Raw genomic sequence first — 13,211 nt, forward strand, 5'->3', positions numbered from 1 at the left:
GGGCTGAAAGGTAGACAGAGGGCTGCCAGCTGGCCTTGGCTATTCAAACAAGGGCAACATCATCGGCAATAAGAAGCCAGAAGGGACCTCTGTCCTCAACCTCATGGTGTAGAACCACTCAGCCACCTTGAACCCCACTTGGACCTCCGCACTATCACGGGAGAGAAATGAACTTCTCTTTCCTCATGGAAATGTGTTCTGGTCTCTTTGTTACAGAAGTTGAGCCTATGCTCTAACTCAATGGTCTTCAAACATTTTCTCTTAAATAAAAATTTTAGAAATCTGTATCCCCTCACACATTTTAAAGTTGACATCTGTTTTTTATATTTTAAAACTTTGCAAAGGCTATAGTTTCTGCTCTATTGGTTTATCACAACTGCTTTCAATATGTCTTCATTAAATTTTTAAAGCTACACATTACCTATGCAATTTATGCCAAATATCCCCGTTTAACGTAATTGCAAAACCAGTCCTCATTGGCAAAACCATTCTCTGACTGAAGTAATGAGCTAAGTCAGATCACTTCCTATCAGAAAATGTCTGACTTCATTTTTAAATTTCATAGGTGTTAGCCCAGGCCAACCATGTCACTTCTAGGATCCTAATTCTAGGATTGGTAGATACAGAGATTCCCTTAAATTTTTCATGCCCATAAAATACCTGGAGAGTCTTCATGTACCCCAGGGTACAAAAACTCCAATTGGAAGGCCACTGCCGAGTAGAGTAGCACACACAGGTTTAGCCCTGTCATCGCACCAGCTTCCTGTCCACAGGGGCTCCTCCTGGACTCCCCTCTCCACCCCACATTTGAGCATGACACACCCAACTACCTCTCCAAGCCTGTCTCCTGACATGCCCCTTGCTCTCTGTGCACTAGCCACACAGGTCTTGCTTTGTCATGGACACACCAGGCTCATTCTTCCCATCCCCACCTTTTACATGACTGATAAGACATGACTTTCAAATGTCACCTCTCAAGGAGGCTTTCCTGGATCCGTTCACATGGGAAATCACTCCCAAGTTGGTCTTACACATTATATTTTACATCAAGATAAATTCTAGATGGAACAAACAGTTAAATATAAAAATGAAAACTTAAAAGTTCCTAAGGGAAATAATGGGAAATTTTATAAAATCTTGGAGTGGAGCGGACCATTCTTGAATTTTATTTTGTTTTAATGAAAAGTTGTATGGTATACTTTCAAAGTTCTCTTCTGGTTCTTAAAATTTTATGGAGTGAAAAGTATCTTGTGTATAAACTCAAAGTCACAGTGGATAGGTGCCAGACTGCGGCTTATTTATTGGTACCATATCTGAGAGGCCTGTTTCTAGAGTAATTCATCTACTTTAAATGGGAGACTTATTTTGGTTATTGGTAAGCTAGGTTTTTCAGAAGCAACTTTTCATTGAAAACGACTAAATATACTGATTAAAATATGCTTTAGAAATCTTAAAATCTTAAGTACACCTGACAAAATAGTAAGGAACATTCCAACAGCTAAAAGAAAGCAAGAACCTTGACAGAGGCAAAGGGGTGAACTGGAGACAACTTATCCTAAAGATATTTGCCAATCCAGGTGAAATTAAGCCTGGGGCAAGAGGCTCGTATACTTGGGTGTCTATATTTAAGTTAATCAAGTTAACAAACTAATAAATAAAGTATGTTTTATCTTCTTGCTTGACAATTATATCTTTGTAAGAACAAAACTGAAAGTCATTAAAATATGAAAGACTATTTATAGCACATATTGAGTTCTGTTGATTGGGCAAGCAATGCTGGCGTAATAAAATAAAAGCAAAAATATTTTACAACTTCAAATCTTTATTTCATTAAATTTATTTTTTGCCTTGATTTCAGCAAATCATTTGTTATGTGAATAAAGATTTTTTCATATAATTACATTCTACTAACAGTAACGTCAATCTTCCTTGATTTTAAGGACATTTTCTCCTGTCCTAGTTCTATCCACCATTTTAGTGGAGGTTCTGGCCAGGGAAATTAGGTGTGAAAATGAAATAAGTCATTCATATTGGAAGGAAGTAAAACTATCTCTATTTGCAGTTGGCATGATCTTGTATACAGAAAATCCTAAGGAACAGACATACACGCACATTAGTGCTAATAAGCAAGTTCGGCAAAGTTGTAGGATACAAGATCACCATATAAAAACCTGTATTTGTTTCTGTACACTTGCAGTGACCAACTAAAAAATAAAATGAAGAAAACAAATCCACTTCCAATAGCATCAAAAATAATAGTCATACATTTGATAATAATACAAGACTAGCACACTAAAAACTAAATAAAAACATTGTTAAAAAAAATTAAAGAAGACCTAAGTAAATAGAGACATCCCATGTTCATGGATTAGAAATTAAATATTGTGAAAATGGCAGTACTCTCCCAATTGATCTACAGATTGAATGGAATCCCTAGCAAAATTCCAACTGCCTTTTTTTTACAGAAATTGACAAGCTGATCCTAAAATCCATATTGAAATGCAAACGATCCAGAATAGCCAAAACAATCTTGAAAAAGAACAAAACAGGAGGAATCATACTTCCTGACTTGAAAACTTACTACACAGCTACAATAATCAAGACACTGTGGTAGTGTCATAAGGATGGACACATAGATGAATGAAATAAAACTGAGAACACATACATCTATAGTTAAATGATTTTTGACAAGGGTTCCAAGACAATTCAATGGAAAATAATAGTCTTTTCAACAAATCATGCTGCAACTAGACCCCTAACCTCACACCTGTTATAAGACCTAAAACTTCATGTGCTGCCTTTACATCTTTGAGCCTCACAGGCCCTTAGAAAGGCCTAATCATGAGTTCCCTTGCTCTCTAGAAACATGACCCACCCAGCTAGTTCTCCTATCCACTGAACCAGCTGCACCCTACCTGGTCCTCAATCTAACAGGTTTCACTTCCTTGCCAACCCACAGAATCATCCAAACCAATCACATCCACCACCTCCACTTCTAGTTACTATTGGGGTTGGCCAAAAAGTTTGTTCAGGTTTTTCCTGTATAACGTATAACATCTTATAGAAAAACCCAAACAAACTTTTTGGCCAACCCTACAAAGCCGCCTCCTGCAGCCCCTGCTTGTTCATTCCATTCACATTGTGGTCTGAGAGCATACTCTGTATGATTTCTATTTTTAAAAATTTGTTAAGGTGTAGTTTATGGCCAAAAATGTGGCCTATCATGCTGAATGTTCTGTAAGTTTGAATTGTATTCTGTTGAAGTAATTTAAAAATGACTATTTGATCCAGTTCAGTTCAACCACGTCCTTACTGAGTTTCCATCTCTCTACTTACATTGCCTATCTGTTCTTGTATGGCGTCCACCTTTTCCATTAGAGCCCTTAGCATATTAATCATAGTTGTTTTAAGTCCCCAGTCTAATAATTCCAACATTTCTGCCAAATCTGAATCCAGTTCTGATGCTTGCTGTCTCTTCAAACTGTTTCTTGCTTTTTTTTTTTTTAAAATAAATTTATTTATTTATTTATTTTTGGCTGTGCTGGGTCTTCGTTTCTGTGCGAGGGCTTTTTCTAGTTGCAAGCGGGGGCCACTCTTCATTGCAGTGCGCGGGCCTTTCACTGTCGCGGCCTCTCTTGTTGCAGGGCACAGGCTCCAGATGCGCAGGCTCAGTAGTTGTGGCTCACGGGCCTAGTTGCTCCGTGGCATGTGGGATCTTCCCAGACCAGGGCTTGAACCCGTGTCCCCTGCATTAGCAGGCAGATTCTCAATCGCTGCACCACCAGGGAAGCCCTGTTTTTTGCTTTTTGATAGAAGCTGGACATGATGTGCTGGGTAAAAGGAAATGAGGCAAACAGGCCTTTAGTGTAACATTTTAAGTTTATCTGGGTAGCAGTTAGACTGTTTTACCACTTGCTGTAGTGGTAGGTGTCAGAAGCTACAATTTCCTCTGGTGTCCTGGTTTTTGTATCCTATTGTGGTCAGGTTTCCCTGGAGACTTCTTATTAAATAAGGTTTTAGCTTACAGTTGTAATTCATTGTATTCCCCTGTTACACAGAAGCCCTACTGGTGTGGCAGCAAGGTGTGGAGGAGGAAAAGCATTTTGTAGTACTATGATTAGCTATGATTAGCTATGATTAGCTCTGTCTTGTGAGCCTGTGCCCCTGTGCTATGACCTTTACAAGTGCTTTTCAGTTATCTCCTCCCTCCACCCGCTACACACACACAAACACACACACACACTCTCTCTTTCTCTCTCTTAGGTGACACAGAAGACTAGAAGGGGCTGGAATTCGGTGTTTCCCTTCCTCCAGGTTCATTAGGCTCTGGTAAAAGTTTCCCTCTACTCAGCCTGGCTAAAAACAGAATTCTCTGGGCATATTACAAAATGGACACTATTCTCTTCCTCATGCCAGAAACACAAGAGGATTTCTCTCTGATCTTCACTGTGAAAACCTGGTAGTCCTCCTAAAAGTCACAAAAGTATGTCCCATCCCTCAAGTCTGGGCCCCTTGGAGTTTTTAACTCAGAGTCTTGTCCACACTGAGCCTCTAGCGATTTGTCAATTATGATTTAAGTTTCCTTAGCTTGGTTCTGGCTCCTGAAGAGGTTTCTGCTGTTGCTCTGGTACAATGTGATTCTCTATGTCTGCTTGTCTCTCCAATTTGGGGGGCAGCAGTTTGCCCTCTGACCTCAAGTCTGATGGGTGTAAGAAGGGCTATTGATCTTCAGTTTGTTCAGCTTTTTTCTTGTTCCAAGGATGGGAGTGATGACTTCCAAGCTCCTAACATGCCCAACTGGAAAACCATAAGATTAAAGGTCCAAACAGAACCAGAAGAAAAATTAAGTAAAAGAGATCCCATCTATTCCACATAGAGGAGAATGCAATTTAATGTACATCACAGCATTAACTTTCCTACACAAACTAGTTAAGGAGCAGCTCTTACTTATAGTGTAAAAGTCCTTTATTTAGATGACTCAAGAATCACCTGATGAGTGTAGCTGATGTGCTGGTGCACGGCCAGCAGACAGCTGCAGTGTCGCTGCTCCTGGGGTGGCCTCAGCTGGAGAGGTCGTGCTCGCCCTAGGGACCCACAACCAAGGACTGATGAAGGTGGGGGATAGAAGCCTACTGTCTCAGCCCTGCAGGGCTGGCTTTTCTCTCCAGCCAGTTCATCGCCCTTCCCTTCTTCCCAATCTGCATCTTGGAGGCTCCTTCCCAAAGAAACCAACTGGTGACACTTTGTGAAGTCTATTCTTCCCCCAATTTAAACTTTGCTAATCTTCCCTTGGAAACTCTTAAAGTCATGAGAAAAGAACAAATACAGTATAAAATCAGTCTAAGGTAACAACAAATTCCAAATACTCATTTTTTAAAATGAAAATATTTACTTTCCTAAATATCCTATAAATAAATGTATCTTCTATTCCAGGTTTAGAAACACTGATAATAAACATAATTCAGTTTATGAAAGAATTATGTTTTGGTATGTTTGATGTGATGATTTTTGCTATGTATAAAGAACTTTACCAAAAGAGCCAGGCCATCATTGTTTGAACCTTGACTCCATCATGACTGCTTTATGCGAGCATATGCTTCCATCAGTTTCTACAGGGTTTTGACTTAAAGCACCAGATCAAGAAATACTTCTCATATCTTATAGTTGTTAGGTTATACTGCAGTGTTTTCTTGAGACTTGGAAGTAACTATTCATCCCTGGCATTTGAAGGCCTCCTCAGTGAATTTCTTCCAAGACTTCAGAGTAAAGCCTGGGACCTGGGCTCGTTCCCAGGAGGGCTTATTAGCCGACTTTGCCATCTGCATGCAGGAAATGCTGATGCTGTAAAACGACTGAGGTTGTGCCTAGGGCAGAGGCCCCTGGTGCTCAGCTCTGAGGCTATGTGGACTTCAGTAGTTGTTTTTAAAAAATAAGTAGTAAATATATAGTGCTGAGTCATAAGTGCTACAGACATGCCAAGAAGTATATAAAGAAAATGTGGGAAAACTGAACAGTAAATATAGTTTTAATTAATTGTGGTTAGCTCACAAAAGCCATACAATAGGATATATCAACAGCTGGCTTTTACATTTATTGACATTGGTGGAAGCTATTTTCCATTTTGGAACTTCCCAGGCATATAAAAGAAAACAAAACTTCTGTGACTAAGCAAAAGGGGAATAAAGTGCTTTAATTTATTTTTAATATTAATAATTACATTTTCAAAAACGATTATTTTACATTTAAAGGTATCAATACCATAAATCTATAGCTTATAGTAGGAAATATAAGTGTAAACAGCCTATACACATTCTGCATTATTGATACAGTTTTATATGCATAACCCTATATACTAACCAATAATCTCCAGAGAAAACACATAAAACCCACTTGTCTAGACAGTAGACAACAGTTTTAAAAACAAACCAAAATAGATTCCCGTTTCGCAGCTGTATGTGGTAGAAATGTGTATGTATGAAGATTAAATCTGAGGCATTTACTACACTGAAGATATCTGCTCCATGCCAGCCATGAGTGACAGTGCTAGAGATTCCACTGTGGGAAGAATAAAAATAGGTTAATAAAATAGGTTTAAATGTTTGAAAATGGCTAAATAGGCTCTAATAAATGTCTTGAAAAGTATTTAGAGACATTTTCTAATTAAAATACTCATTATTTTTAACATATAATAAAGATGGTAATCTTCATTTATTAAATACAATTGAGAAAGTACGATTTATTTCTATTTCAGATCATTTTAGTTTTGAAAACAAAAAAAGTCTGGGCATTACACTGAACAAATCACATTTTTCAAAATGTCATAAAATCTGGCCTCAATTCATAACAAAACGCCATGTTCTGAGCTATGAGTGGAATCTCCTTGCGTAACAGTCACCCAGTGCAAAAATGGACAAATGCATCAATGTTTCCTCTAACACAGTATGTTTTTTTTTTTGGCCAAGGGTAAAAATTGGGGAGGCTGAGAGGTGGCAGGAGGGGCTTACAACATTAATTTGTTTTTAAATACTTGCGTAATAAACAAATGCCTCTTCGTCGTAGAAGTCACCCGACACAGGAATACAGGGATCTAAGTAAGCACTGTGAGATCAGAACTTTCTCTCTGTTTTTCTGCCTGGCCGGCCCCCAGCTTCTTCACCACTTACAAAGAGCCGTCGGGGAGGGCCGGGGGTCAGGAGGACTGGCTCAGCGTGGGGTCCTCTAGGATTCCAGTGTGCCACACCGACAATGGGTTTCTCTATCCTTGCAAAGATTATGTGCCTCTGGCAGGTCACTGCCCCGCCTACCTGTACTGTGGGTGCAGCAGGTCAGCACTAAAGGGCTCATCTCATCCCAGAATTTATTTAGACTTCTTTGCATTCACAACTTTCCGATGATATGTTTTTGTTTGTTTATTCTGTGTTCACTCGTTACTCTAACAGTATTTTAAAAAATGTTCAGCTACTCTTAATGAGCATATCACAATTTGAACATACAGTAATAGGGAACAAATTAGCCCTGCATACTTTTCTCAAAAAAGCTCTGCAAGAGATACTACTTAGTCCTTTGTGTCTGTAGATTAAATGACTATCTTCTCCCCATGACTCACCCCACAGACCTCTGTCTGCTTCACACACTGTCTGTGTACTGAACCGTCAGGCCTGCATTTCCTTGTGTAAGAGGCAGCCTTGGGAATTTTAAAATTGCTAAAAAACCAAAAAACAAACACCGCCCCCCCCGCAAACCCTATCTTTTGAAAAGGAATAGTTACAAAGGCTACACATGACAGTGAAGTGTGACTGAAACCTATTCTGCCATCTGCTTTACTTAACGATGGTTTTAGAAATCCATTGGTGTAACACATGATGTACTAGAAAGCAAAATCTTCCGTCTCAATGTTTTACATCTGATTCACTCACTCCACTGTAATTTGGGAAAAACAATTCAACTGCTGAGGGACTTTCCAGGTTTGAAGTGGTGAAAAATTCTAATTCTTCATGAGATCAGTACCAAAACAATAACAGGTAGACTTAGTTATCAGAAAATATAAAAGCAGTAATATTTTAACACAATACTCACGATGGGGAAAGGATCCTCTACAGACAGCTTTGTTTAAAACTGTTACAAGAAACATATGGCAGTTTTTAAAATCAGACTCCATTTTCTCTATAGATTCCATTCTAGGAAAGAAAGTAAATTTCAATTTAGGTAAATGCATAAGGAGTTATTAGGTAGGCTATAAAATACCTTTGGAGTAATTTCAAATGTGCTTCAGTTTAATTACATAGAATCCTAAGTCTAAAGATTCTAAAATAAAATATAAAATTTCCTGCCAAACTTTCAAAGAGTCTGAAGGAAAGTGTCATTAGGATACAAAACTGCTGCTTCAGGATGGCAGTGAGTTCTAGAGTGAGGATAACGGGATATTCCCTTTTCTATTGCACAGTTCTATACTTTTACTTTCCACAAGCACACCTTCTTTGAAATAAACAGCACATAAAGATATAAAACCTTACATTTTAAACTTACTAAAAAACTTGTTATTACGGGAAATAGCAAACACCCGTACCCAGCTTCAGTAGTCACCGCCCTGCAGGCAGTCCTACTTACACCCTCAGCCCCATATCTTTAGAAGCAATGGTGAGACATCATAGCATTTCGGTCATAAATATTTCAGTGTGTACACACTAAAGATAAATACTCCTTTAAAATCATAGCCACCATACCATTTGCTTAAAAATTTCACCTTGCTTTAAACATTTTTCACTTTCTGCTTTAAATGTGAATCAAGATCAGTTAATTTCCATAAACTGCGATGGTTAACATGCCTCTTAAGTCCTCCTCACCCCCTTGTTGAAGAAACAGTTCAATTTTAGCCAAGTATACGCAGCAGTGTTATTACCTTCTCCGCCACCTGACAGTGACATGGAGGGAGAAGTCTGCTGCACACACTTGAGACAGCAAAATAATAAAGTAAGACTTCTGTTTTCACCCCTGCAATGAGGAATTTTATCTACCATCTTTCACCCCTGCAATGAGGAATTTTTTTTTTTTTTTTTTTAAAGATTTATTTATTTTATTGATTGATTGATTGATTGATTGCTATGTTGGGTCTTCGTTTCTGTGCTAGGGCTTTCTCTAGTTACGGCGAGCGGGGGCCACTCTTCATCACGGTGCGCGGGCCTCTCGCTATCGCGGCCTCTCTTGTTGCAGAGCACAGGCTCCAGACGCGCAGGCTCAGTAGCTGTGGCTCACGGGCCTAGTTGCTCCGCGGCATGTGGGATCTTCCCAAACCAGGGCTCGAACCCGTGTCCCTTGCATTAGCAGGCAGATTCTTAAACACTGCGCCACCAGGGAAGCCCGCAATGAGGAATTTTATCTACCATCTTTCACCCCTGCAATGAGGAATTTTATCTACCAATGAGGAATTTTTATCCACCATTTAGAGTATTCTGACACAGCCATATGTTAAGATTTTAGATTAGTGCTATAATGAACTTTCAGCTCCTTACTAATACCAACTAAGTACAAGCTATTATCCCAACAGCCCAGTCAACCAGACTTGCTCTTTTAAATATATTTCAAGAAAGTAATAATAGCAGCATTACATTAATTTTATAAACAAGACAGGGACAAACTATTGAGCTGCACATTCAAGGTAACAGTAGAGGATGGTACTCTGGATAGGAAGAAAGAGCTCCTGGGTCCTCTGACTTTCTATGTGATAGGTGTGGATAATAAACACCCTAAAAGTAAAATATACAATCATTCTTTTAGAGTTCTCTAAAATACAATTTTGGACTAGGATCTAGCATGATGTCCAGAATTTGGTTTAAAATAATTGAGTGAATGGGAGTGGGAGTGGGCAGTAAACACAAAACAGAACTGATTATCACTGGCATCTACTGAAGTGGAGTGATGGACCCCAGGGTCTGTTATGCTCCCCGCCCACTTCTGTGTATGCTCGAAGGCACCCATTAACAAAAATTTAGCAAACCTATACAACAGGAATGTAATTTAAGGATATTTGCTTGTCCTAATCAAAAGACTTCAGATTTTTCTTGTTTTACCGCTCAGAAAAGAATTGCATAATTCTTGATCCTGCCTAGCTCAGATGAACAAATTCAATTCTTCAATTCTCTCCATAATTATAAGTGTATGTGATGTGTTGCCAAGATGACAAACAAGGCTCCCAGAATGAAGCCAGCTAAAAGTGAAACTGGTCACAGCACAGAGGCTCCACAAACTCCGTACTTACTGCCACGCCCCCAGGCCAGCCTGCCAACCGTCTGCAAACATGAGGGCCAAGTTCAACACCTTCATGATGGCTTCCTTCACAAAACTGACCTGGAGAGAAAGCCATGGAAGAACACAGGCTCTGTGACCATGTTTGGACACTGACACCAACACTTTCACCTAATTTAAATGAGTCACAGAAAAAGCTCAGTGAAATCATTGCCTTCTAGGTATAAGGAAGGGTACTAGGCTCTGAACAAAATGCACTTGGAATTGGGCCACATGCCTACTGCACCCACAGTACAGGTATATCAGCAGCAGAGTCTGACCAACAGAGCCAGCAAGCTACCATTTCCTGGGACAGCCATTTGAATTCACCAGTGAAATAGGGCAAGTTATTCCAATGGCTGTAAGATGACTTAATCCCATATATTCACATCAAGCTGGACACATTTCCTGACCAAAGCACTATTACTCCATAACTGCAAATAAAATTTTCTTATTGAATCCAAACACAGTGCTGAGTGAGTGCAGACTGTCACAATAAAGTTGTCAACTGTTTCTCTTACATGTAACTTCCAGTCATATGGCACAAATTTGTAACCTATTTGATCTGGTCCTTCCTTTAAGAATATTTTGCAGATCAGAAGCTTAATAAGTATAAAATTCCAAAGTAGAGAGACAACTTCCCTTGGCTGGCTTCATTCCTGCCTCAGTGGCCAAGTTCACAGGTGACACCTCACGTACCTTTTCTCTCAGCAGACATCGATCATGGATGGTTGACAAGTATCTATAGTGAATTTTAATCAATTGATCTAAATCCTTGGCTTCTTCGACTTGATGTTGAAACTCCAGCCCTGTACTGTGAAGAATCTTGAAAGAGAAAGATGACAAATTTAATCAATAGATTTTTTTCTTTGAGAACTAATGTGCCACACACAAAACTTTTTTACCAACCTCTTCTACATTCACTTGCACAGGGAGGGAATGCCTCACTCTGGACTAACAGACTGCTCCTGTGTGGAGGGGCAAGTATATGAACTGTATAGGATATGCAGTGGTTTTTTAAAAAAAGTCACCAGGTAAATTGAATTTATATGTTTTAATAAATTCCACTGCTTACATAATGGTCTTTCTTTAAAAGGAACATAACTGTACTTCAAGTAGAAAACAAAAAACAAATTAAACAAAAACTTAACTACCATGGTAGAGAGTAAATGGTAAGCTACCATTTACTCTCAACAATTAAGGGCTTAAGGTTGGCCCTCTGAAGGCCGCTAGTGCACGGGAAACAGAGAGCACCTCTGCCATGTATATCATGTCTAAAACAGAGGCTTCAAAGGCTCACTTCATCCAAACAAAAGTGGGTTCTTAGAACCCACCTACCAGAATGACTACAGATTTTTTTTAGCAACCATTATAATCCCAATGAGTACTGTCCTCGAATAACACTGCTACTGTTCAAACATCTGAACTCCTCTTCAGAAGCTGCTCTAGAACTGGTTTTAATATGTGTAAGAAAAGCAGATTTACTCTACAAGTTACTTCTTATATTTAAGAAAAAAGTATATAATCTGGCTGCATTTTCCTCCTTACACCCCATACTAGCCTGACAGATTTGTTTTTAGGCTTCCATTACAAAAAACTGAAGCCATTTTCCAGGGACAGCCCTGTTCCCACTGGTGACATTTAAAGGACTACGTGGCAAGTTCTGATGGCAAGTCCAAAAGAGGAGCTCTGCGTGTGTCATCCCAAGGGGTCACTAGATAGGAGAGACACAGTGTCTGGATACATGTGCTCTGGCATGTTTTAAAAAACACTTCCCCCTGCTGCCATGTTATTTTATGATCAAGTTTTTAGTATGTGCTATCTTTACATTTACAGTCTATAAGTACTTTGTGTGCTTGTTTGTATTTATAAATATATTACAAGTAATTCTCGATGAACAGATGTATACACGGTGATAGAACTGAGTGGATGGACAGACACGAACCCTGGTCATGATGTAGTTGTGTAAGCTGTTCACAAAGTGCATGAGCTTCACTCTTAAGAGGAACATACGATGAATCTGCTGTCTTACTGGCTCCTTCTGTGGTCCAAAATTAGCAGCTGTGTCTCGTCCACCTAAAAGTCCTTCAAGTTGTGGCTCTTCAGCAGGACTAGCTAGTTCTGTGAAGGAACGAAGAGGAGAGGGGGTGGGAAGAGCATCCACTCAGACCCCAGCTGCCCCACTGCACAGAGCAGGACTTGTAATGGCGTGGTCACCAGCCCTGTAAAGGGCACTCGGCTGGATGCACAGCAGGGACCCCATCCTCCCTATCTGGAAGGTGAAGCAGGAAAAGCTGCCGTATCACCTTGATTATCGCTGTCATCAAAAGCAGAACAACAAAGTCCCATTAACTTGCCATTAAAACTTTTTCACATAACCTAAGAATTTTTATTCTGGCTAAATTCCTAATTTGGTTATTGTATTTCAGATTAACTGTACTCATTCAGGGAAGTTAATTCTGATGTCTGTAAAGCTATTGCCATAGATACATATCATTTTGGCACTTGTGTATACATAAAAAATGACATAAGACTATCAACCTTTTTTTCAGTGCTAAAATTAAATTATAATTTATCTGTTGAAAACAAATCTTACCACCAAATAGTAAAACATCCAGACTATATTTTGCCCATTTTATTTGCAATAAGAGAAGAAACACCTGATTATAAATTTTTTGACATTCCAAACTTATAACAATGTCCACAGGCCATGGGACCTACGAAAACAAAAACAGAAAATTAGAATAGAAAGTAACCTATTACTCATATGTCTCAATTTTTTTTTTTTTTTGTGGCTGTGCCACACAGTATGTGGGAATCTTAGTTCCCCGACCAGGGATTGAACCCACGCCCCCTACATTGGAAGTGGGGAGTCTTAACCACTGGACCGCCAGGGAAGTCCCTTGTATGCCTTCATTTTAATACAAAAT

The 13,211-nt window shown here is 39.3% G+C and overlaps 1 protein-coding gene across 5 annotated transcripts in view; it reads right to left on the reverse strand.

The window, feature by feature from the left end:
* Window positions 1-6,007: 6,007 nt before the first annotated feature.
* Window positions 6,008-13,211, reverse strand: part of TUBGCP5 (tubulin gamma complex component 5) — a 55,589-nt gene continuing 48,385 nt past the window's right edge. For all 5 annotated transcript variants that reach the window (XM_082395476.1, XM_082395474.1, XM_082395475.1 and 2 more), the window contains 6 exons: window positions 12,878-12,998; window positions 12,227-12,402; window positions 10,981-11,106; window positions 10,256-10,344; window positions 8,077-8,177; window positions 6,008-6,555 (listed from right to left, as the gene is read on the reverse strand). In XM_082395476.1, coding sequence (XP_082251602.1) covers window positions 6,500-6,555; window positions 8,077-8,177; window positions 10,256-10,344; window positions 10,981-11,106; window positions 12,227-12,402; window positions 12,878-12,998 — 669 coding nt within the window. In that variant the 3' untranslated portion in view covers window positions 6,008-6,499. The remainder of the gene's footprint in view (window positions 6,556-8,076; window positions 8,178-10,255; window positions 10,345-10,980; window positions 11,107-12,226; window positions 12,403-12,877; window positions 12,999-13,211) is intronic.

This window comes from Balaenoptera borealis, assembly GCF_965194805.1.
Source record: "Balaenoptera borealis genome assembly, chromosome: 6".
Classification (NCBI taxonomy): domain Eukaryota; kingdom Metazoa; phylum Chordata; class Mammalia; order Artiodactyla; family Balaenopteridae; genus Balaenoptera; species Balaenoptera borealis.